The sequence below is a fragment of the Hemitrygon akajei genome, chromosome 3 (assembly GCF_048418815.1).
Source record: "Hemitrygon akajei chromosome 3, sHemAka1.3, whole genome shotgun sequence".
NCBI lineage: Eukaryota > Metazoa > Chordata > Chondrichthyes > Myliobatiformes > Dasyatidae > Hemitrygon > Hemitrygon akajei.
In genome coordinates this window covers 66899828-66923931 of record NC_133126.1, presented here as the reverse complement: position 1 = coordinate 66923931, position 24104 = coordinate 66899828, and the positions used below count along the sequence as shown (strand labels likewise).

The 24104-nt window shown below is 40.5% G+C and overlaps 1 protein-coding gene and 1 long non-coding RNA gene across 3 annotated transcripts in view; one reads left to right on the top strand and one right to left on the bottom strand.

Annotated features, from left to right (window-relative positions):
* Positions 1-941: 941 nt before the first annotated feature.
* On the bottom strand, positions 942-18769 carry LOC140725084 (uncharacterized). Its single transcript, XR_012098259.1, has 2 exons — positions 18434-18769; positions 942-2237 (listed from the first exon to the last, which is right to left on the bottom strand). It is a non-coding gene; the product is annotated as an uncharacterized lncRNA (long non-coding RNA).
* Positions 5230-24104, top strand: part of g2e3 (G2/M-phase specific E3 ubiquitin protein ligase) — an 81101-nt gene continuing 62226 nt past the window's right edge. Inside the window, exons 1-2 of one of the 2 annotated variants that reach the window (XM_073040079.1) lie at positions 5230-5277; positions 6872-7212. Coding sequence is in view for 1 of the 2 variants with exons in the window: in XM_073040078.1 (XP_072896179.1) it covers positions 18939-18958 (20 nt within the window). In the remaining variant the exon portion in view is untranslated. Of the gene's footprint in view, positions 5278-6871; positions 7213-18841; positions 18959-24104 lie in introns of those variants that run through there. The other variant, XM_073040078.1, reaches the window with a different exon arrangement.

Sequence of the window (24104 nt, the reverse complement as noted above, 5' to 3'; positions counted from 1 at the left end):
CACACGACACACAATAACTTAGGAAGGTAAGGATAAAATCTACAAATGAATCATCCATAAATAACAAACTAAAGTGCATGAATTAGATACTGTAAGGTATGGAACAGAATAACCAGTAACACAAGAAACTGTTCTCCATCCTGACCATTCTTGTTTTTATGCATCGGAGTCTCCTGCCTGATGGTTGGGTGGGATCTTTAATAATACTAAGGGCTCTGCATTAAAAGTTCATATTTATTTAAGTTGTTTGGGAACATTCAACTTGGAACTGAGTATCACTGAGAGAATAAAGGTAAACCAACCTGCATGATGTTTCTATTATTTTTTAGCACTTATACAACTTTAATATCTTGAGAGTATTCAATGTTCTACTTGCAGCAGTCAGCCTCGAGGCTTCATATAAAACATCTGTAGGAGAATATTTTTCCCTTTAAATCTATGAACCCGTTTACTGAATTTGGATGAAAGTCAAGAGTACAGGTGTAGTTTGACAAACAATCGATGCTCGCCGAATATAAATATATAAACGTTGTGCATAAAAATGTTATCTAATTTATTATTGAAAACAATTTACTCACCGAACGTGACAAAAACCAATTCATTTAAAAACTTGTTGCCTGCCAGCTTGTACTCCTTTTCCCTCCCCCACCTCTTATTCTGGCTTCTTCTTCCCTCCTTTCCATCCTGACGAAGTGTCTCAGCCCAAAAAGATGACTGTTTATTCCCCTCCATGAATGCTGAGTCCCTCCAGCATTTTGTGCACCTTGCTCGAGATTTCCAGCACCTGCAGAACCTCTTGTGTTTATGATAAATATCTTTGTTTGAAAAGATGTAATGGAATGTTAAAATGTACCAAAACTAAGCTGGATGCCTTTTATTTACTTTTATTGTGTTAATTGCAGGGAAAAGACTTCAAGAACAAGAAAAATAGACAGTCTGAATTATTCCTTTCAATATTCCTCTATTTTATTTATTTATATTTTTCCGGTGAGGGAAAAAAGTTTCACAATCCCATCTCTTTAGCTGGATACAAACATGCATTACAAACTGGAGGACTGTAGACCTTGTCATTGGAGTATGAAGTTTGTATGCTCATGGCCCCAGAGTAAAAACTGATCAGTAGAAAATGAAGGTGGAGCTGGCAGGATAATTACAGTCTGGACAAAGCTTGGCCAAACGTAACTAGCGGTAGCTGCGTTTAGATAAGTTCCCAACTTGCCATTCAGGTGATTGGATAGAAAAATCACATACTTCATTGGCCATCAATAGGGTTGAAAATGAACATTTGGATTATCATTTATTACTTCAAAAAGAATAACAGCTAAAGGATTTTAAATACTCTTTTTTATTCAATTTTGATATATCTAATACTTGATGTATTTTCCAAAAATTAGAAAAAGGTTCCAGTAATGACCCAATTTAGGTTTTCTACTCCCTTTCACTTGAACTTTTAAGAAAGCAAAATGCACTATCCTTCCTTTATTTAATGGTAAGAAGCTTGAGATGAATATATGATGCAAACAAAATATGTAACAAATGGATTTTAGTCACACACACAAAATGCTGGTGGAACTTAGCAGGTCAAGCTATTTTACCATTGAATTAACATTCTTCTGTCTATTGTCACATGCAGATATAAAATCAATGTAATTTATTAACTGATTTTAATTAAAATGTTTAAATAATAGATTGGTGTGGATTTGGAGGAAATAACATGAGTTCCACGTGGGACCTCTGGCATTTACTGAGAAACGTGCCATCAAGTTAAGGGTTTCTCCACAACAAGAAACCTCCCAAATTCCTGATAGTTTCTCACCAAACCACAGAACATTGAAATTCTCCTGGAGTCCAGGAGTGGAACCAAAGATCCAGAAGTTCTCCCTCTAATGCTAGGAATGTGCTCATTGAACCTGCATTGGGCCAAACATAAACTCCATTTATTTCAATCGGAGAGGGATGTACCTGAGGAAGAAAGGTACTGTAAGTAACTTGCAGTTTTCATTTTTTCTAATATTATTTCTGCTTCCAGTTATTTTTCACATAACTTGGGTTGCGTACATGATTATTATATAAAAATAAGATCAATAAGAAAATCAGAATGAAGAGAACTAGTAGACATTCCAGCTCTTTAATTCTGCTACACCATCGAAGGAGATCACAGTTACTCAAATCAGTCGCAAACTCTGGTTTCAAGGTTGCATGCCACCTTGGACATTTCTTTTTCTCTCTTCTCCCTGCTGAGAGAAAATACAGGAGCATCAAAGCTTGGACAACCACATTTAGAAAAAGCTTCTTCCCCCATTAACAAATTTCTGAACCAATCGCCCCCTTTCAGATCCCCTTCCCCATGGTGCGGCCACATTCTCAAACCCTTAATTCTACGACTCATCTTCCATTATGTTACTTGAGTATTTTTTGCAGCACCTTGGTTTACAATACTACTTTTTGTGCCATTCCAGCATTGTTTATTCTATTTATTACTACCATGTACAGTTTATACCTTGAGCTTCATACAAGCAAGGAATTCCATTGCTCACTGGGTGTATTGTGACAAACTAATCTGAATATGAAACCATTCTAAGCCTGTGTTCAACTCCACTTTCCTGCATGCTCCTTTTAACCTTTGATTCCAGTCCAGTCCATAATTTATCTGTCAAGCCTTGAATATATTTACTGTCTCATCCACACAGCTCGGGGTTAGGGAACTCCAACTGTCAGGGAGAAAAAGTTCCTCCTCTTTTCACTCTTAAGGGACCAGTCCATATTTCTTAGCCTAATCACCCTGGGTTTAGTCTCTCTTACCAATAGAGTCATTGTTCTTTCCACATAACTTATTTTCCCAATGTTCCCATCAACTCCCCACAAGTTCCATCACATACATAACACTAGGGGGAATTTAATAGTGGTCATTTAACCCAAAAGAAACAGTATTCCTTTTGGATATGGGAGGAAACCGGGGCAGCCAGAGGAAGAAAGTGCAAGCTCCACACTGAAAGCACCAGAGGTCAGGATTGAACCCAGAATGCTGAAGCTAAGAAGCAGCACCTCTAGTAGCTTGCACCACTGTGCCTCTCCAACATGAAGCACGCTTCTAAACTTCAGAAAGTATAGGCACAAACTGCTCAATTGTTGCTCATATGACAAACGCCCTTCCCTGAATCTAGTGACTGTTAACATTAGCTGCACTTTCTCCAAGTCAGGTGGTATGGGCTCAGACATGAAGGATGACTATTTAAATGAGGGGCCAAGATCTGCTGACACCACAACTGTAATTGTACTGAGGTGCAAATGACTGATCTTTGATTATTCCTGCAGATTGAACTCTTTCTTCTCAGTAGGGAAGATTGGTTCCATTTCCCACAGGATTTGATGAAGGGTGGATGCAAGAAAGATTGAAGGAAAGGTTGGGACAATGACAATTTTACATCACTTGCAAAATTGATGCAAGTGATCAATTGCATTGGCTCACTTGCATTGGCTCTGTTTCTGTCCCTTTGTCACTAGGATCCTGGGTCACATGCTATCATGAAGCTAATGTTAGATGTAGATGAATTCTGTGGACAGTCAAATTTTTGGAGTTACTTCACAGTCCCTCTCATTTGATGATGTCAAAGGCTTTTTGAAGAAGATCATGTGGAATACTTGGTTTTGCCCCCTGTACTTGGAACTATTGTGCAATGAAGATTAAATTCCTATAAAAATACCAACTATATATTATAGAGTAATAGCATAAATAATTTGACTAATCTTTTACTATCAGAATTATGCTTGGTAATATACAGTGCCTCTAAAAAGTATTCACCCTCCTTGGAAATTTTCATGTATTATTGTTTTACAACATTGAATCACAGTGGATTTAATTTGGCTTTTTTGGCCCTGATCAACAGAAAACAAAGACTGGAGGGGTGAAAACTTTTTATAGGCACTGTAAATGTTCATTCTTAAATTATAAGTGAATGTTATGCATTTTTAAAAATTGCAAAAAGCAACTCTGTATTGTTTCTAAAGAGTGCAGGGGTTTTGCCTTTCCCATCAAACTAGTATTTAAATATTCATTTAATTCAGAGTAGCTGTTTGTGAATTTTTTCTTTATTTTATTCTTACCTCTTGAAAACATATATTTTTTAACATAATTCTTTAATACCCAAAAATATACATTAAAGGTTATGGAATTGATCCACCAAACTTAACATGAAACTTTTGAAAGATTTGCTCTAAATTTATCAGAATCATGGATGAAGCAAAAATTAACTGAAGATTTTCACTATTTTAATTATCTTTTGGTAGTGCTTTTTTATATATAATCTAATGGGCTTCCAGTATCTAACTTGTACAAGAGTGGCCAAACTTGACCATTAATTACAATGGTTGTGGTGTTAACAGCACCAGCAAGTCTGGTAGTGTGATTAGCCAATGGACCAAACTAAGCTGACTGCCCTATGTAGCCGAGCACAGGATATTAACCTGAAATGTCTCTGCACTGGTGATGCCTCTGCAGTTCAGTATTTTCAGCAGCGGGGTCAGATTTCATAGTTGGAGCTATTCACACACGCATGCACAGCAACACAAACATTTTCCAACTAATTGCAATTGCTGTAAGTTTTTATTTGGCTTTATCCCGTGACCTGCTTTAAAATCCAAGTTTATGCTAATTAGCTGTTTAAAGTAATGGACAATTACTCAAATTGTTGTTCTAATTGTGACTTTGAACATGAAATTGCACATATATAGTTCTTCAATTGTCCCTTTCTAAGCTACACATCTCTGTCCAACTATATGCACATATCCCTTTGACAAATAATGTCAATGCTATCTGCTCTACGTTAACTGGCAACAGCACATCAGAAATTATACCATCCATCAACAGACTAATGTGGTCCAAAACCAGCCAAATGAACCATTTCTGTTTTGTTCCTGTTGTTAGTTTGCCCCGAGAGCTGCTTATTATCCAGCTTTTTTTAAAACTAAACTTCATCACTGACTGGTGGGTGGATAGATTTGGTAGGGGCTGTGGGTGGAAGAATGGATTTTTATCCCACCCACTTAACAGCGGAAATGGGTCATCTGAGCAATTAAAATGCTCTAGGTTACTTTCCTGATGGAAAGCTCTATTCATCCTGTCATTTAAACATGTTCTTCTGAAGTTGGCAAGGCCTTTTGTTAAATATGGTAATCAAAGCACCAAGATAATAATCAGACCCTTATAGCATTTCAACTCATTGCTGGATTTACCGCTAGGGAGAACTAAGTCAGATGGAGCTGTGAAGAGATTGAACGGTAGGAATTTTCACTTTGCTTTGCTTCGCCCGTTTCACAAGTGCTTCCTTGGGTTCAAAAGAGAATCTTTAGATGATAGATAGATAGATAGATAGATAGATAGATAGATACTTTATTCATCCCCATGGGGAAATTCAACTTTTTTTTTCCCAATGTCCCATACACTTGTTGTAGCAAAACTAATTACATACAATACTTAACTCAGTAAAAAATATGATATGCATCTAAATCACTATCTCAAAAAGCATTAATAATAGCTTTTAAAAAGTTCTTAAGTCCTGGCGGTTGAATTGTAAAGCCTAATGGCATTGGGGAGTATTGACCTCTTCATCCTGTCTGAGGAGCATTGCATCGATAGTAACCTGTCGCTGAAATTGCTTCTCTGTCTCTGGATGGTGCTATGTAGAGGATGTTCAGAGTTTTCCATAATTGACCGTAGCCTACTCAGCGCCCTTTGCTCAGCTACCGATGTTAAACTCTCCAGTACTTTGCCCACGACAGAGTCTGCCTTCCTTACCAGCTTATTAAGACGTGAGGCATCCCTCTTCTTAATGCTTCCTCCCCAACACGCCACCACAAAGAAGAGGGCGCTCTCCACAACTGACCTATAGAACATGAGGAGATGTCCTCAAGCCCATACTTTATATTCCTTCCTGGAGGCTTAAAGACACACCTATGTTCATGTTGCTATCCCATTCCCATTCATTACTAAAGTGACACACACAAAATGCTGGAGGAACTCAGCAGGTCAGGCAGCACTTATGGAAAGGAATAAACAGTCAACGTTTCAGGACAAGACCCTTCTTCAGGATTGGACATCCACTATATACCTGTTCCATAACAGTAATGCATTTTGACTGAAAATTCCTACAATCTGAAACATAGTCATGAGAATTGACACAAAAAATCCTGTAAAATCATACTGGCACAGCAGAAAACTAATTGGTTCCAGTGGAAACTTCCAGTGCTAAAACTACAGTTAATTCTATTGGTCTTATTGTGCTGACAAAATATTAATACTTTCAGATGCAAAGCAATACTTATTTTGTAAATAACTTAATTGACAGCACATACACGTGATTAATGTTTTTGAATCCACTGCCACTTGTAGGCAAAAATAGTTCTGCTGACAGAGAAAAAAATTGCTTTGCTAATGGAGAAAATGAGTTTAGATGTTGCACTGAAGTAGTCTGCCCTGATTTCAATCAGAGTACAGCATTCCTCCTCAAGTGACCCTTCTATTAAACTGTTTGTGTCAATTTCTGTCTCTTTTTCTAATGACTCCCTAACATCCCCTTTGCTTTTATAGTTGGTGTCTCCTGAGTGATAAGAGAACAAAATATATACTTATGAAGTGCCTTCCAAATTGCTCTTTAGATAATACAAAGCACTGTATACTAATTAAATACTTTTGAAACATTGTCACCAATGAAATGAAGCTAAAATGGCAGTCTATTTATACACAGCAAGCTCCCACAAATGGCAATGTGTTAATTATTAATTAGATAATGAGAGAATCTGTGTTGGTGATGCTGAAAAAGGAATGAATGTCGGTCATGACCCCAGAGATAATGCCAGTGCTCTCTTCCAAAAGGCAACTTAAAGGTCTGGAGTTTCGAAAGTGAAGATTTCCTTGGGAAGCATGGATCAAAACTTATGTACTCATGTCTCTGAGACTGGACTTGAGTAAACTCTCTTGAAGCTAGAAGGCAAAACTGCAAAGAAGTACATCACAGGTGATACTGAAGCATCATCTATACTAGCATTTCTCCAGGGGCCCCCAGTCCTCTGCTGGTCATCAACATGCACCACTAGCAGAGAATGCTGGATATTATTGATCATCAGCTGATTTTTTTTCCCAATAGAGGAGGACAGCATGCAATTTTAAACTCCCCAGCTATTCCCAAACTCAACACGGATATGTGAATACAAAAGGTAACGACTAAACTATTCCATTTTTTATTCCTTGCTAGATGATTTCTAAACAGATAACACAAAATTTAGTAAAAAGATTGCATGTAGTTTTCCTGCAGTTAAGTAATTATTAATACCAGAATTCACATAACAGATTTGACCTAACAACAAATGTAATGTGAAAATAAAAATGAGCCATTGTTATAAAGTGTCCATTTTGTAATAATCTATTTAAGTATTCCATAATAGTCTATCTGCTTGAGTGCTTTCTTATTCGATAGTACTTATTACAACTTTTTACCTTGCAATTGATTATTGATGCAATTGAGAGAATATTAAACTATTAAACTGGTTATAATGATTAAAGTGATTACTGTGAAGCTGTGGTACTTCACTGGCCAATCACCAGTAAAGTACTGGCTCTAAATGAAAAACATATTCATCATGCACAGTTCCTTGTGGATTTTATGTGTCAGGTTTAAAAGGTGACCGTGGCCCATCAGGACAAGTCTGCAAAGTGGGAAATTGTAGAGTGAGTTGGAGACAGGCAAGGGTTAATAGAGCAGCCATTGTTGGAGTGGGCCAATGTTAGAGTGGTCAGCTTTGGCTCAACAGGTAAGAATAGGTAGAAGCTAAGGGTGCTGAGTCATTTAGAATCATTTAGTTTTTCACCTTCAATGTGTTTTTGGGACTGTTAAAGCCTGCAATTTATAGTTTGGAGATTGAGTGATCCAGCATTTTGCTGCCTCAGAGAAGATTGTGGGAAGTAAGAGCATACTCGGATGGCCTCAATATGAAGAAACTTTGAGACGGGGCACGAGCCAATGTTTGCTGGTTAAATTGCCAATTCATTGCCACTTAAAGCATTGGGGAAGATTGAGACATCGAGGCAAATGCAGAAGGTGAGGGACTTCAAAGCCTACCGATCGCTGCTGGAGAAGTAATCTGTCAGTGGCCTATCGCCATGGCAGGCGAGTAGGCCTCTCTGCCTCACGTAATGTTGGTCTTTTTAGATGAATGTTGGTAATATCATAGGATGGTATCGCGGTTCTGCACTTAGGGATTGGATTATTGCATTTAGGATTGCATAATTTTACAGAATTACGGTTTTTAAATTTTGTGTTTTTACCACCCGTTCCTTTTCCGTTTTGTTGCGCAAGGGGAGGATGTTTATGGGTTGATGCTTTATTGTGTTCTGTTAGTTTTTTTCCGCGGAGGAGGGGTTGTTTATTGGGGGGGGTCGATGCTCCTATTCTGCTTTGTGAGGGGGGGGAGCGGTTGATGATCTTTTTACTGCAGGGGGAGGGGTGGGATAGATATTTCTCACTGAACAACCTTCATGTTCTTTCTTTGTCCCGTGCTATTTGGAGAAGACAAATTTCAGAGTCGTATATGGAAAAATGCTTTGAAAATAAATGAACCATTGAACCCTTAGTTGATTGTAGAACTTAAGCTGAAGAAATTAGAGCTAAAGGTATAACAAGTGTAGGCAGAATGGTAGTTAAGGCAGTGGAGTGCTTCTTCTGTAAGGTGTAGGATTGCAGGATACCTAAAGGTCTCCCTGAATGCTATATCTGCAAGCTACATCACCTAACTTCAGTTTCTGACTGACAAGGTCAACTAACTGGAGATGGACGTATTCAGGACCAACTAGGAGGATGAAAGCTCAGCGATGAAACTTTTACTGAGATGGTCACACCCAGAGAGCAGGCTTCAGATAGAAAATGGGTGACCACCAGAAGTCAGAGGAGTAAACAGTTAGTGCGGGGTTCCCCGTGGCTATTCCCCTCAGAAACAAATATGCCCTTTCGGATAGTGCAGGGGAGGGGAGGATCGCCTATTAGAGCACAGCGGCAGCAGCCATGCCACTGGCTCTGAGGCTCAGCAGGGAAGAATAAAGTCAGGTGGAGCAATAGTGATAGGAGACTTGATAGTTAGGAGATTCTGTGTCTGCAAAAGAGACACCGGGATGGTGTGTTGCCTCCCAGGGTCAAGGATGTCTCAGAGTGGCTGCAAAATATTTTCAAGAGGGTGGGTAATCAGCCAGAGGTCATGGTGCACATTGACATAGGTAGAGATGGGGAAGAGGTCCTGTGCAATGAGCATAGGGAGTTAAGGAAGAGGCTGAAGAACAGGTCCTCCAAGGTAGTAATCTCTGGATTACTCCCAGTACCATGATGACAGTACAGATGAATGTGTGGCTGAGGAAGTGGTGCAGGAGACAGGAATCATTGGGATCTCTTCTGGGGAAGGTGTGATTTGTACAAAAGGAACAGGTTACAGCTGAAGCCGAGGGGACCAATATCCTCACAGGCTAGTTTGCCAGAGCTGTTGAAAAAGGTTCAAACTAATTTGACAGGGGAATGGGAACCAGAGTGATAGGGTTGTGGGTGGGGCAGTTGGTACTATATACAAGCAGAGACAATGTGTAGTAAGACTGTGAGGAAGGACAGGCAGATGATGGAGCAAAATTACAGTCAGTGGGAAGAGTTCAAGTGTAACATGTGAGCAAAATCAAAAACGGTAATGAATACAGGACTGATAGTGGTATATTTGAATGCATGCAGTAAATGGAAGATGGTAGATGATCTTACACTGCAGTGAGAGATGTGGTTATGGGCATCACTGAAACACAGCTGAAAGAAGGTCATGGTTGAAGCTTAACATCCAAGATACACATTGTATTGAAAGGACAGGCAGATAGGCAAAGAGGGTGGGTGGCCCTGTTGGGAAAAAAATAAATCAAATCGTAAGAAAGAGGTGACATAGGGTCAGAAGGTGTAGAGTCCTTGTGGGTAGAGTTGAGAATTGCAAGGATAAAATGACCCTGATGAGAGTTACATTCAGACCTCCAAACAGTAGCCAGAATGTGGGATACAAATTACAATGGGAGATAGAAAAGGCATGTACAAAGATTCATGGATGGTCATAGAGGATTTTAATATGCAGGTAGATTGGGAAAATCAGGTTGGTGCTGAATCCCAAGAGGTGGAATTTGTAGAATGCCTACTTAATGTCTTTTTAGAACAGCTTGTGGTTGAGCCCACTAGGGGAAAGGCAAATCTGGATTGGGTATTGTGTGAAGAACCATATTTGTAGTGGAGCTTCAGGTAAAGGAACCCTTAGGAGGCAGTGATCATAATATGATAGAATTCACTCTGCAGTTTGAGAGGGAGAAGATAAAGTCATACGTATCAGTATTACAGTGGACAAAAGGGAATTACAGAGGCATAAGAGAGGAGCTGTCCAAAGTTGATTGGAAGGGGACACTAGCAAGGATGACGGCATAACATCAATGGCTGGAGCTTCTGGGGGAAATTCAGAAGAAGCAGGATAGATACATCCCAAAGAAAAAGAATTATTCTTTAGGGAGGATGAGGCAACCACGGATGACAAGGGAAGTCAAAGGCAACCTAAAAGGAAAAGAGAGGGCATATAATATAGCAAAAATTAGTGGGAAGTTAGAGGATTGGGAAGCTTTTAAAAAACAACTGAGGTAACTATAAAAGACACAGGGAGAGAAAATATTAAAATATGAAGGTGAGCTAGCCAATACTATAAAAGAGGATCCTAAAAGCTTTTTCAGATATATAATGAGTAAAAGAGAAGCAAGAGTAGATATCAGACCACTGGAAAATCATGCTGGAGAGGGAGTAAAAGGAGACAAAGAAATGGCAGACAAACTTAATAAGTATTTAGCATCAGTCTTCATTATGGAAGATATTAGCAGTATGATGGAAATTCAGGAGTGTAACAGAGCTTGGGAAGCTGAAAGGTCTTAAGATAGATCAATCACCTGGACCTGATGGTGTACACTCCAGTGTTCTGAAAGAAGTAGGTGAAGAGATTAGTAATGATCTTTCAAGAATTACTAGATTCTGGAACAGTCCTGGAGAACTGGAAAATAGCAAATGTCACTCCATTCTTTAAGGAGGGAGGGAGGCAGCAGAAAGGAAATTATAGGCCAGTTAGCTTGACTTCAGTTGTTGGAAGGATGGTGGAGTCCAATATGAAGGATGAGATTTCGGGGTACTTGGAGTCACATGATAAAATAGGCCAAAGTCAGGATGATTTCCTAAAGGGTAAATCTTGCCTAACAAACCTGTTGGAATTCTTGAGGAAATAACGGGCAGGATAGACAAAGGAAAGTAGGTGGATGTTGTTTGCTTGATTTTCAGAAGGCTTTTGACCAGGTGCCACACATGAGGCTGCTTAACAAGATAAGAGCCCATGGTATTACAGGAAAGATGACTCTTTTGTGATTAGAAGATTAGTGACTAACAGAAGGCGAAGAGTGGGAATAAAGGGGGCCTCTTCTGGTTTTCTGGGCCTTTTTTAGCTACGGGTGACTAGTGGTGTTCCACAGGGGTCAATATTGGGACTGCTTCTTTTCACTTTATATGTCAATAATTTGGATGACGGAATTGATGGGTTTCTGGCCAAGTTTGCAGATAATATGAAGATAGGTGGAGGGGCAGGTGGTGTTGAGGAAGTAGGGAGCCTGCAGATGGACTTAGACAGATTGGGAGAATGGGTAAAGAAGTGGCAGATGGAATATAGAGTAGCAAAGTGCATGGCCATGCACTTGTTAGAAGGAATAAAGGCATAGATTATTTTCTAAATGGAAAGTTCAAAAATTAGAGGTGCAAGGGGACTTGTGAGTCCTTGTGCAAAATTCCCTAAAGGTTAACTTACAGGTTGACTCAGTGGTAAAGAAGGCAAATGCAATGTTAGCTTTCATTTCAAGAGGATTAGAAGATAAGAGCAAGCATGTTGGTGCTGAGACTTTATAAAGCATTGGTCAGGCTGCACTTGGAGTACTGTCAACAGTTTTGGGCCCCTTCTCTAAAAAAAAGATGTACTGGCATTGGAGAGCGTTCAGAGGAGGTTCACAAGAATGAATCCAGGATGAAAGGGTTAACATATGAAAAGTGCAGCATTATATATTGATTAAATAAAAGCACGCGCACGCAAACGGGAGATGGCTATAACTGGTGTGGAGGGAGAGAGGGGAAGGGGAGAGCGGGAGAGGGGGAAAGAGGGGGTAGAGGGGGGAAGAGGGGGTGGGGGGAAAGAGGGGGGAGAGTGGGGAGAGGGGAAGGGGAGAGGGGGAAAGAGGAGGAAAGAGGGGGAAGAGGGGAGAGGGGGGAGGGAGAGGAAAAAAAAGGAGTATGTGCAGACAACAGATCAATAAGTTCTCTGGCCCTGTTAAGTAGCTTGAGGTTTGGCCAGCGCCTTATCAACGATAATGTTCTCGTTGCAAGTCTGGATCTGTGAAGTGGTATCAGATTTGATAGGTGTCTTGTCTAAGACAATGCAATCAGTTTCTGGTGTCACGTTGCTGTCAGTGACATGATCATCACTGAGAGGTAAATCCTGTAACTCTAATGTGTCCATCTTGTTGAATCCAGTCGACTCTGGTGTGTTCTTCAGTTGAGCATTCAAAATTTGGTCCACCTAACATCTGATCTCCAAGATCCAGTGTGTACATCAGTGCTCCCGTTCTTGTAGCTATCCTACCGGGTGTCCACTTGTCTTCTCGGTAAGCAAGCACTAGGACTTCCTGTCCAATCTCAAAGCTCCTCGCTGCTTCACTGGCAATTGGCTGACCTGTTAATTCTGTACTTCCCTCCGGAGGTCTGGTTTCAGGAGGTCTATGTGAGATCTCAGATTCCTGCTCATGAACAGCTTTGCAGGTGTTTGATTTGTTGTCACATGAACAGAGTTCCAATACACAAAAAGGAAGCTGTCCACCTTGTTCTGTGGAGTAGTGTCCTCATTGTCCATCTATTTAATGGACTTCTTGAAGGTTTGGATAAACCTTTCAGCTAACCCATCTGTTACTGGGTGGTGAGGAGCTGGCTTGAAATATCTGACGCCATTTTTCTTCATGAACAGTTGGAATTCTTGGGATGTGTATTGTGGTCTGTTGTCACTCACAATTTGTTCTGGTAAACCATTTCTGGCAAAGATAGTCCTCAGAGTGGAGACAGTTTTGCTGAGGTTGTTGACTTCACTGGTATAACCTCCGGCCACTTCGAATGAGCATCCACAGTAATCAGAAACATGGAGTCCATAAATGGCCCAGCTTAGTCAATATGTACTCTTTGCCATGGTGAAGATGGCCACTCCCACTGGTATAACAGTGCCAGTAGGGGTGCATTTTGAACTTCGTGTCAACCCAAACAGCTTTTAGCCAAGTCTTCAATCTGTTTATCTGTTCCCAGTCACCATACTTAGCTCCAGGCGAGACTCTTCATCTTGACTTTACCCAAGTGTCCTTCAGCAAATTTTCGAACACTCCGGTGCGTAGTTTAGATGTAACCACAACACGAGATCAACACATCAGTGTTCTTTGACATACCAACAGTTGGTCTCGTCTCGCTGAGAACTCTGGAAACATAGGGTTACCATGAGCTGGTCATCCTTGAATGGTGATTTCATAGACTTTTGACACTGCCGGATCATTCTTTGCTTCCCTTTGTATTTTGGAATTTGTTACCAGCAACTGGTCCGCCAATGTGGTGTGAAACACTTTGGCTAGGTCGCAGTATGAAGACTTCTTCTTCAGTTGCCTACAGTGGAAGACATGACAAGCCATCAGTGTTGCTGTGTTGTTTGGTACCCTTGAACTCTATGTCATTAGAGTGGGCTCCTAGGAATAATGCCTAATGTTGTAACGGGGTAGCAGTCATCACTGGAATTCCTTTCCTTGGACACAGGGGGCTGTTGGTGGTGGAACTTCTTTATTCCCCATACTAGACTGAAGGTCAAACTCTGCATATTTGGGGAGAGGGAGAGAGGGAGGGGGAGAGGGGGAGGGAAGGAGGGAGGGAGAGAGGGAGAGAGAAATGTGCATGTGCAAACAACAGATCAGTATGTAGTTCTAATGGGGGGGTGGGGAGTGTCATTGATCTAAAAGAAATAGATCCATACATTACAGCTCTGGGCCTGTACTCACTGGAATTTCATAAAATGGGGGGAGGGGGAATCTCAATGAAACCCATTAACTATCAAAAGGCCTAAGCAGAGTGGATGGGGAGAAGATGTTTTCTGTAGTGCATGAGTCTAGAACCAACAGAGATTAAGAGGAATTTCTTTAGCCAGAGGGTGGTGAATCTGTGGAATTCATTGCGATAGATGGCTGTTGAAGTGAAGGCATTGAATATATTTAACGAGGAGTCTGATAACTTGTTGATTAGTCAAAGCATCAAAGGTTATGGGGAGAAGGAAGGAGAACGGTGTTGAGAGGCATAGTAAGTAAGCCATGATGGAATGGTAGAGAAGACGCGATGGTAATTCTGCTCCTACAGTATATCATAAGTCACAAAGTGAAAGGCAGTCAGAAAGAGAAAGTAAAACTATCATGTTGTGATACGTGGATGTGGAAATAACCAATGTTATAAAATGCACTGAACAAACAGCAACGACAATTAAAAGCCCTGAAATTCATTCACACAACCTCAGAAAAAATGTGTTGTGCAGACGAAAATTGCAATCACTTGGTGTCAAACAATTTTGCACAATGTGAGCATTAGAGGTAGATGTTTCTGTGGGTAAAATTTTCTGTACTTGTTATGAGAGTGGACCGAGCAGACAAACATCAAGTGGCACACAAACAAAAGGGCAGTATGCACAGTATGTCACGGTCTCCTCACTCTCTAAAACCTTTCCTCAGGATCTTCGCTGAGAAAGGCCAGCCCTTTACTGCCTACCTCAGCTGCAGAATTCAAGGTAAGCTCTAAGGGGGAAAATATATTTTCGATAAATGGGATATTTTCATTCGCACTTGGAAGGGGCATTTGGCTGCGCTTCAGCATTTCCAAAAGTGCGAGCGTTCATCGAGACTGTTTATGTTCTTAGTGCCACTCACTGGCAGCTTCCTGCCATGAGTTTTCCTTGTATGGATAGTTAGGGGTTCCTGTTGCCAGCTGGAGCTCAAGTTCATGAGTAGCTTCAACCAGCAATAATTAGTCTGCTTTACTAGAAGCAGGATACATCTTTATGTAATTAACAAATGTGCACATTAATACAAAATTGGCTGAGCACAGAGAAGTGAGAACAGTTACTTTTCAGACTAGCAAGGACGATACAATTGATCAAGTGTGCAATCTATATTAACTTTTGTGTGGATGCAGTTGTCCCTGTTAGAACTGTTCGCTGCTATCCCAATAATAAGCCCTGGATCACTAGTCACATCAAAGGCCTCCTAAACCAGAAGAAGAGGGCCTTTAAAGATGGTGATCGGTTGGAGCTTAAAAGAGTTCAGAAGGAACTCAGAGTACAGATAAGGGGGGCAAAGGAGCAGTATAGGAGGAAGCAAGAACAAAAGCTGCAGAAAAAAAGCATGAAGGAGGTGTGGGATGGGATGAAGATCATCACTGGATGCGGTGCAAAGCGGGGGGCGAACATAAGTGGAGATGTGGAGAAAGCGAACCAGCTGAACAACTTCTTCAACAGGTTCGACAGCTCAATCTCATCCTCACCGCAGAAATCCACACCAGGCTTACTTCCCTCACAGGAAAATAGCCACTCACAGGAGACCTTGCCCACGCCCAGGATTACGGCTGCACAGGTGGAAGGTCAACTGAGGAAGATCTGTACCAGCAAGGCGGCTGGACCGGATGGAGTTTCCCCATGATTACTGAGGGCCTGTGCGACTGAGCTGGGAGAACCACTACAGCGCATCTTCAACATGAGCCTGGAGCACAGAAAAGTACCCAGACAGTGGAAAACATCCTGTATTGTCCCGGTACCGAAGAAACCACAACCAAAAGAGTTGAATGACTTCAGACCTGTTGCCTTGACGTCGCACGTGATGAAGACCATGGAGCAGCTGATAATACAGAATCTGAGGCCACAAACCAGGCACGCCCAGGATCCTCTTCAGTTTGCGTATAAGGAGAAGGTGGGAGTGGAGGATGCTATCACGTATTTGCTGCACAAATCACTCTCTCACCTAGAGGGGGTCAGTTGTGCTGTAAGGATTACATTCCTTGACTTCTCTAGTGCCTTTAACACCATCCAGCCCAAGATCTTAAGGCACAAACTAACGGAGATGGGAGTAGACTCTCACATGGTGGATTGGATAGTGGACTACTTGACAGATAGACCTCAGTATGTGCGGTTGGGAGACTGTAGGTCTGACACGGTGGTCAGCAGCACAGGGGCGCCGCAGGGAACCGTACTCTCTCCGGTCCTGTTCACCCTGTACACATCAGACTTCCAATATAACTCGGAGTCCTGCCATGTGCAGAAGTTCGCTGATGACACGGCCATAGTGGGGTGTGTCAGGAATGGACAGGAGGAGGAGTATAGGAAACTGATACAGGACTTTGTGATATGGTGCAACTCAAACTACCTGCGTCTCAATATCACCAAGACCAAGGAGATGGTGGTGGACTTTAGGAGATCTAGGCCTCATATGGAGCCAGTGATCATTAATGGAGAATGTGTGGAGCAGGTTAAGACCTACAAGTATCTGGGAGTACAGTTAGACGAGAAGCTAGACTGGACTGCCAACACAGATGCCTTGTGCAGGAAGGCACAGAGTCGACTGTACTTCCTAAGAAGGTTGGCGTCATTCAATGTCTGTAGTGAGATGCTGAAGATGTTCTATAGGTCAGTTGTGGAGAGCGCCCTCTTCTTTGTGGTGGCGTGTTGGGGAGGAAGCATTAAGAAGAGGGACGCCTCACGTCTTAATAAGCTGGTAAGGAAGGCGGGCTCTGTCGTGGGCAAAGTACTGGAGAGTTTAACATCGGTAGCTGAGCGAAGGGCGCTGAGTAGGCTACGGTCAATTATGGATAACTCTGAACATCCTCTACATAGCACCATCCAGAGACAGAGAAGCAGTTTCAGCGACAGGTTACTATCGATGCAATGCTCCTCAGACAGGATGAAGAGGTCAATACTCCCCAATGCCATTAGGCTTTACAATTCTACCGCCAGGACTTAAGAACTTTTTAAAAGCTATTATTAATGCTTTTTGAGATAGTGATTTAGATGCATATCATATTTTTTACTGAGTTAAGTATTGTATGTAATTAGTTTTGCTACAACAAGTGTATGGGACATTGGAAAAAAGTTGAATTTCCCCATGGGGATGAATAAAGTATCTATCTATCTATCTATCTATCTAAGGAGATAAAATTTAACACAGAGAATTGTATTGCAGTTAGATTTGATTTGAAGATTGAGAGAAATCAATTAAATGGCTCAATTTGAAAAGGATGCAGAAACAGAGACCTTTCAGACTATGTAAGTATCTAAAGTTGATAAGACATATGAAAAAGGATGCTTAAAAGGCCTTCAAGCAACACACACAAAATGCTGGTGGAACGCAGCAGGTCAGGCAGCATCTATAGGAAGAAGCACAGTCGACATTTCGGGCCGAGACCCTTCATCAGGACTTCATCATCTTTGATTTTATAACCGAAATCTAGGGTCCAAAGCCTTCATTCAGGACACACGAGTATTGTATCTGATGATACAATACCCATCAAGAAAAATGTCAGTATAGAGATGGTAAAGAGTTGATGGGGATGTGGGAAGAACAAGATGAGATTACTGTAGGATTAGAGGGCGCCCGGCGGTTGGCATGGACTTGGTGGGTTGCTTCCATGCTGTATGGCTCCATGACCTCTATAATGACCCTGCTGTTAAATACAGTTGTTAACACCGACTGCGCATTATAACAGCCACAGTACCAAGCAGAAGCAGAAGAAGAATTATTTCTGAAAGAATGTGTGTTTCCACTTTCTGTGTTTCTGCAACAAACTGAGTTACTTCCACATTCAGGGTGGGGAGAAGGAAGGGAGACTGGAGAACAATGCAAAAAGAAGCAGCTGGTGCCCTGAGCAAGATTTTGCAGGGGATTTGAGGAGGGAGTCCATCGAGTTGGTTTAAAGTGTTAAGTGTTAAGATGACATGAAAAGAGGTTCTAAGTTGAAGCGAGGGAATGAAAATGATTGGGGAACACTAGACAGAACAAATAAAAAATGAGATTGCATCAAATATATCTTCAGAAGGTGAATCTTCAAAAAGTCAGCACTCATCATTATAGACTCCTATCACCCAGGACAGGCTCCCTTCCTATTACACCATCAGAGAGGAGGTACAGGAGTCAATGTTTTAGCAACAGCTACTTCCCCTCTGTCATTAGATTTCTGAACCTCTCGTTTTTGCACGAATTTAGTTTATTTTTTTAATATATATTTCTTATTGTAATTTATAGTATACTTACCTATTGCGCTGTACAGGTACCGCAATTCACCAAATTTCCCAACATACGTCAGTGATATTAAACCGGATTGTGATATAGGAATTTGATCTTGCACAGAGGAAGAAGAATGATGTCAAACATTATGTTGGATTGGCTTTGATGCTGCTGGATTGGTTGATTTTCCAGATTACAGGATGTCATTTCAATTAATACCCCACAAAAGTTTAAATGTACTGTTTTATAAATGCAACATAAATAAAACGTTCAGCGAACCCTGCAAGTTTCGGGGAAGCGTGTAAACGGAGGGCTGCCAAATTTAAAGGGAGTTCGAACGCAGCGGAGAAGCAACTCCGAAAGGGCGGCTGATTGACGGATGACGTCACTATCCCGGCTACGGGTCAGAACGTTAGGGATCACTTCCGGGAGTGTGCCGGAAGCCGGGAATTTGAATCTGAGCGCCATTAAGAGTAACAAAAGAGACGAGGGAAGGGTTGTTGTTGGCACCTTGACGCGGTCGGCACAGGCGATGAGGAAGCCGGCTCGACGGTGAGTTGCCTACGCTGATTAAGCTGTAGACAGCGGACATTTACGTACGAGTGTATGTGGATCGGAGTGATAAACGGGCATTAGAGCGGAGGCCCGGACGCCCATATGTGGGTGGGTCGGTGCGTGAGAGAGAAGAAAGGAGTGGGGATGGATGGGGAAAGAGAGACGGAAGAATAGAGAGAGAGCGTGACGGATGGAAGGAGAAACAGGGGACCTGGTGGTCCCAGTTAGTGTAGGAATCCGTAGCCCTGAGAGCTCGGTGTAACATACGGCGTCCGGTATACTCAGGTCCCCGCACCCCAGTCCCGGTGATGACGTGACGTCGGACCAGTTGTCAAACCTGTATTGCGATTCCTATGATTCAAGATTTAAGAGGAACTGAAGCCTACCTTCTATTTCAAAGCTAATGACGTGTCTAATTGTGTTCCTAGAGGCTGTTTAAAAGCTGCGTACCCATACTAAGGGGATTGATTCTTAAATCATAGGTGACAGTCCATTCTGCGGGCTCTTCATGAATAAATAATTTGCATCTTTTTCGATGACTTTGTTGAATTTGTCATCGTGATTCTAGTTACATTTTTCTTCACCTTGTGTTCTATTTATCTCAGAATCAGTCACTATCCCACCATTGTTTGACTTTAAGGCACCTCATCATTTGGAGTTATGGAAACAATTACAGCACGGAAACTCACCCTAACTCATCCAGATTGACCCAGTTACCTACCCGAGCTAGTCCCATTTGTCCGTGTTACACTCATAGTCGAAACCTTTACAACTCCTGTACCTGTCAAAAGTCATAATCGTATCTGCCTCTTCTGCTTCCTCTGACAGCACATTCCATATATCTTCACACTCTGTGCGGAAAAAGTTTCCTCTTGGGCCCCTTTTAATTCTTTTCCTGTCAGTTTAAACATACCCTCTAGTTTTGAACTTCCTTACTCTGGGGTAAAAACTGCTTATTCACCTTACCTATTCCGTTCATGATTTTATCAGTCCCTAAAACATCACCCTATGCCTCCTATGTTTACTGTTCCAATTATTGACTGTTTACAAGTATCAAAATCTTGTAGGAAGTCAATTTACCTACGGGGTTGTGTTTTCTTTGTCTTTTTTTAAGTTACGTTTTGTTCTTTGGCTCTCAACATTCTCCCTGTGCCCCAGTAATAACCATTATTTAATTTTGGTGTAGATGGTTTTATATCAGCCGCTGAGATTTCTGAAGTTTCCACTTAAAGTATTTGATTTGCATGCAAGGTCAAGCTTTGTCTGGAAACAACATTTTGTATGTAGGTCTGTTTTCTAAAAGCTCAGAACTGCTAGTGCTATATTCTTGGGTAATTTGATTATCATAAAAATATATCATTTATCATCACAGGTTTCTTCCTACCAGTTGCCAAACCTGTATTGCATTAAATGTTAAAATCTTCATTCATGATAGTAAAGGAATGTTGGCCCTTGCAACAGTTGTCTTGTACTCTTGTATGAAAGGCCTTTCCTCCACCCTGAAATTTTATTAAGATGATTTGTTTTATTTTTAACTTCCAGGAGCTGTTTGTGTTTTTTTAAAATACAGGTCGACATTCACTAATCCTACTACCTGTAATCCGGTTCCTTTGATAATCCAGTACTGATTTAAAATTTTCCATGTAATTTCAAATTTCCCAGGCCATCGTACCAATCTGCTGTGCATTGTTTTGGTTGCACTAGATTTGTTCACGTGTTGGCGCGCTCTTGTAAGCACAGACAGGCAATTCCTGCTTGTTTTCCTGCATTTATTAATATCATTTGCGTGAGGCTCAGCCGCACGTCTCACCCGCCAGCGGCAGGGGAGCTGGCGCCTGCTGGGTCGGTCTGTCTTCTCGCCCACCTGCCAGCAGTCGCGCACTGCCCTCCGGCGTCGCCCGGCCAGCACTCCATTCTCTTCTGCCTATGACCTCAGATCAGACATGGTGACTCACTGAATTTAAGCATATTTACTAAGTGGAGGAAAAGAAACTAACAAGGATTCCCTCAGTAACAGCGAGTGAAGAGGGAAGAGCCCAGCGCGGAATGCCCGGCCACCTGGCGGTCGCGTGAAATGTGACATATAGAAGACCTCCAATCTCCAACTTCTGCTAATGCTCATCCAGATGTGCTGCCACCATCAACAGGTTTTGAAGAAACTTGTGCCAGTTTCAGCACCAGTTCCTGATGTTTCATTCATTTTTCAAGATGAAGATGTTGATAATCCTGACAACCCCATACTTGCAGACTTTGCCTGAAGGTATATTAAAAGTCTCACTTTAGAAGCGGAAGTGCTCAACTGTTCTGTATAAGTTAATTCCTGTACATTTACCTACACCCTTTTTTACCTGTGCCTGTACAGTATATTACTTTATTAAAATTTCATTTGCTACTCATTTAATATTTCTGTTTCATTCTTATCTAACTAGTACTGATTTACATGTTTTAAAGGTATGATGAGGCAGTTAGCTATTGCTTAATGTGATCCTTCTGTAATTCGGCATTTTCACTAATCCGGCAATCCTCAGGTCCCAGTGGTGCCGGATTATAGAAGGTCGACCTGTATTCCACTTTAAGGTGTGGTGTTAATTGACATAAATCAGAAAATACTAGAAACTCTCAATAGGTCAGGCTGCATCTGTGGGAAGAGAAGCAATGTTTGGGGTTAAAAATCTTTTGTCAGATATTGGTTTGCCTTCCCACAGATAGGCTTAACCTGGTGATTATTTCTGACATTTTTTGCTTTTATTTTAGATTTCCATCATTTGCATTTTTTCTTGATATTTCATTCACTTGTGGGCTTTCTTGTTTTTTTTAGATTTGTGTTCCTGAACTTGCTGTGTAATCTGCTGTTTCTAAAGTCTATTTTCAAATGGTTCCATTTAATATCAGAGAATGTATACATTATGCAACCTGAAATTTTTGAATTTTTATTGTGAAAATTGCTAGCATTCATAAATACAAAAGAGAAAGTGGTTTAAATTACTGGCATGCTGAACTTAATTCAGTTTAGTACTAGAAATTAGTGGTGAGAGGCTGTCCACTACAGACTTCCAGTTTTAAAATTTCAGATATTGTCTCTAATCACCAGCCTTGCTAATCTTGTTGCGCATATCATGCAGCTTGGGTTCTTTGTGCTTCAAAATCATGCACAAACTTTTGACGTAGTGAGGTAGATTTATTTTTGTTATTACTTTTCATTATTTTCTTGACTTGTTTATCGTGATAATTTTCCATTTTGCTCCTCAAGAAGAACTAAGGCTTACTTGTCAATATTGGTTTTAAGAAAAAATTGATTGTTTTAAGAAAAAATTGATTATATTACATTATGTTATTATTACATTATACATTATTACATTATATTACATTCTTTCATCAATCTTTTTATAAAGAAGCAGTTGTTTTACTTAATAAGGTCAACACATTCAGATGGTAAAATTTTTCAAAGCAGTATCAAGAAATTGCCAAAGCATTGATTGCAGTTTCTTTAAAAAAGTTTAACCCAGAAACTGTAGATAGTGACACAATCCTCAACTTGCCTATTACTTGTATGTTGTAATCACATTTTGAATTTCACCTTGTCTTTGCAATAACATTTTACACCATTATGTTCATTTTCTTGCTGCATTATGGTATTACCAGTTGAACTGCAGGAAAAAAATCTAATCTTAATACTCCAGATTTTATTTTAACAGAATATTACATGGTGATTTAATGTTTATGATTTGTAGGTTTTCTAATGTCTATAAGGAGGATGCCTATTAAAGATAATGAGCAGAGAATTGTGTATTATCTTACTGTACTAGATGATTTTCTGTGGTTTTCATGGAGAGTACAAAACACCCAATATTTAGACAAGGATTGTTCAAGTGCATGAATAATTAGACCAAAGTAGTGGCATAATTCTTTTTTCACTTTAAAGATAAATGTTCTGTTCTTATTGTTAGTTACTTTGATTTTGTTATTGAGTTAATGGCATAACCAGTTTTAGTGCAGGAAATGAGAAGATTATGTTGGCTGATTTCCCTTTGGGAGAGGCTGGAAAAGCTGTTTAGCTAAAGAACCACAGTTTCATCAGTAATATGAGGGATTAAATTTAGCAAGTTAGCTTACATTGGTAGTGTCCATCTTTAATAATAAATATTGTAGTGGGGCATTATAAAGTGTGGAAAAAATAAAAAATTGAAACTGAAATTTTTATACTGGATGTTTGAAAGGAAAGCAGAATTGAAAATGTTTAATAAGGAACTTCGATCTTGGATTTAAATATTTGATTTGGTAATAATGTGCTGTGTTTCACTTGTATTGAATTACTTGAATGTTAGTTGCCTCTTGCATGATAAGCATTAAATAATCAAGATGTCTTTGGACTTTGGATTAAATTTGATCTGGAACATCACCAAGATTAGTGTGGAATTAATACACTTTGATAAGTAATATTATATTTCTTTGCCAGGCATAATGTTCTTTATGCATGTATTTGCAAGAAAAAAGTTTGTGGACCCCTTGCAATTACCTGATTTTCTGTATTAATTACTCATAAAATATGATCTAATCTTCATCTAAGGCACAATAATATACAAACACAATCTGTGTAAACTAATAACACAGAAACAAATTGTATTTTCCATGTCTTTATTGAAGACATTGTTTAATCATTCACAGTCCAGGCTGGAAAAAATATGTGAACCCTAGTATTTAATAACTGGTAGAACCTCCTTTAGCAGCAATTACCTCCACCAAATGTTTCTTGTAGCTGCTGATCAGACTCACACAACAGTGAGGAGGAATTTTAGACCATTCCTCCATTCAAAACTGATTCAGTTCACAATATTTTTGGGATACCTTGAATGAACAGCCCTCTTCAGGTCAAGCCACATCATCTCAATTGGGTTAACGCCTGGACTCTGACTTCGCCATTCCAAAACATGTTTTTTAAAAAAATTGTTGTTGATTTACTTTTGTGTTTTGGATCATTGTCGTATTGCATTATGCAATTTCTATTAAGCTTCAGGTGACAGATCGCTATCCTAACATTCCCTCAACGATTGCAAGCTGTCCAGGCCCTGAGGCTGCAAAACAGCTCCAAATCGTGATGCTCCTTCCACTATACTTCATAGTTAAGATGAGGTATTGGTGTTGG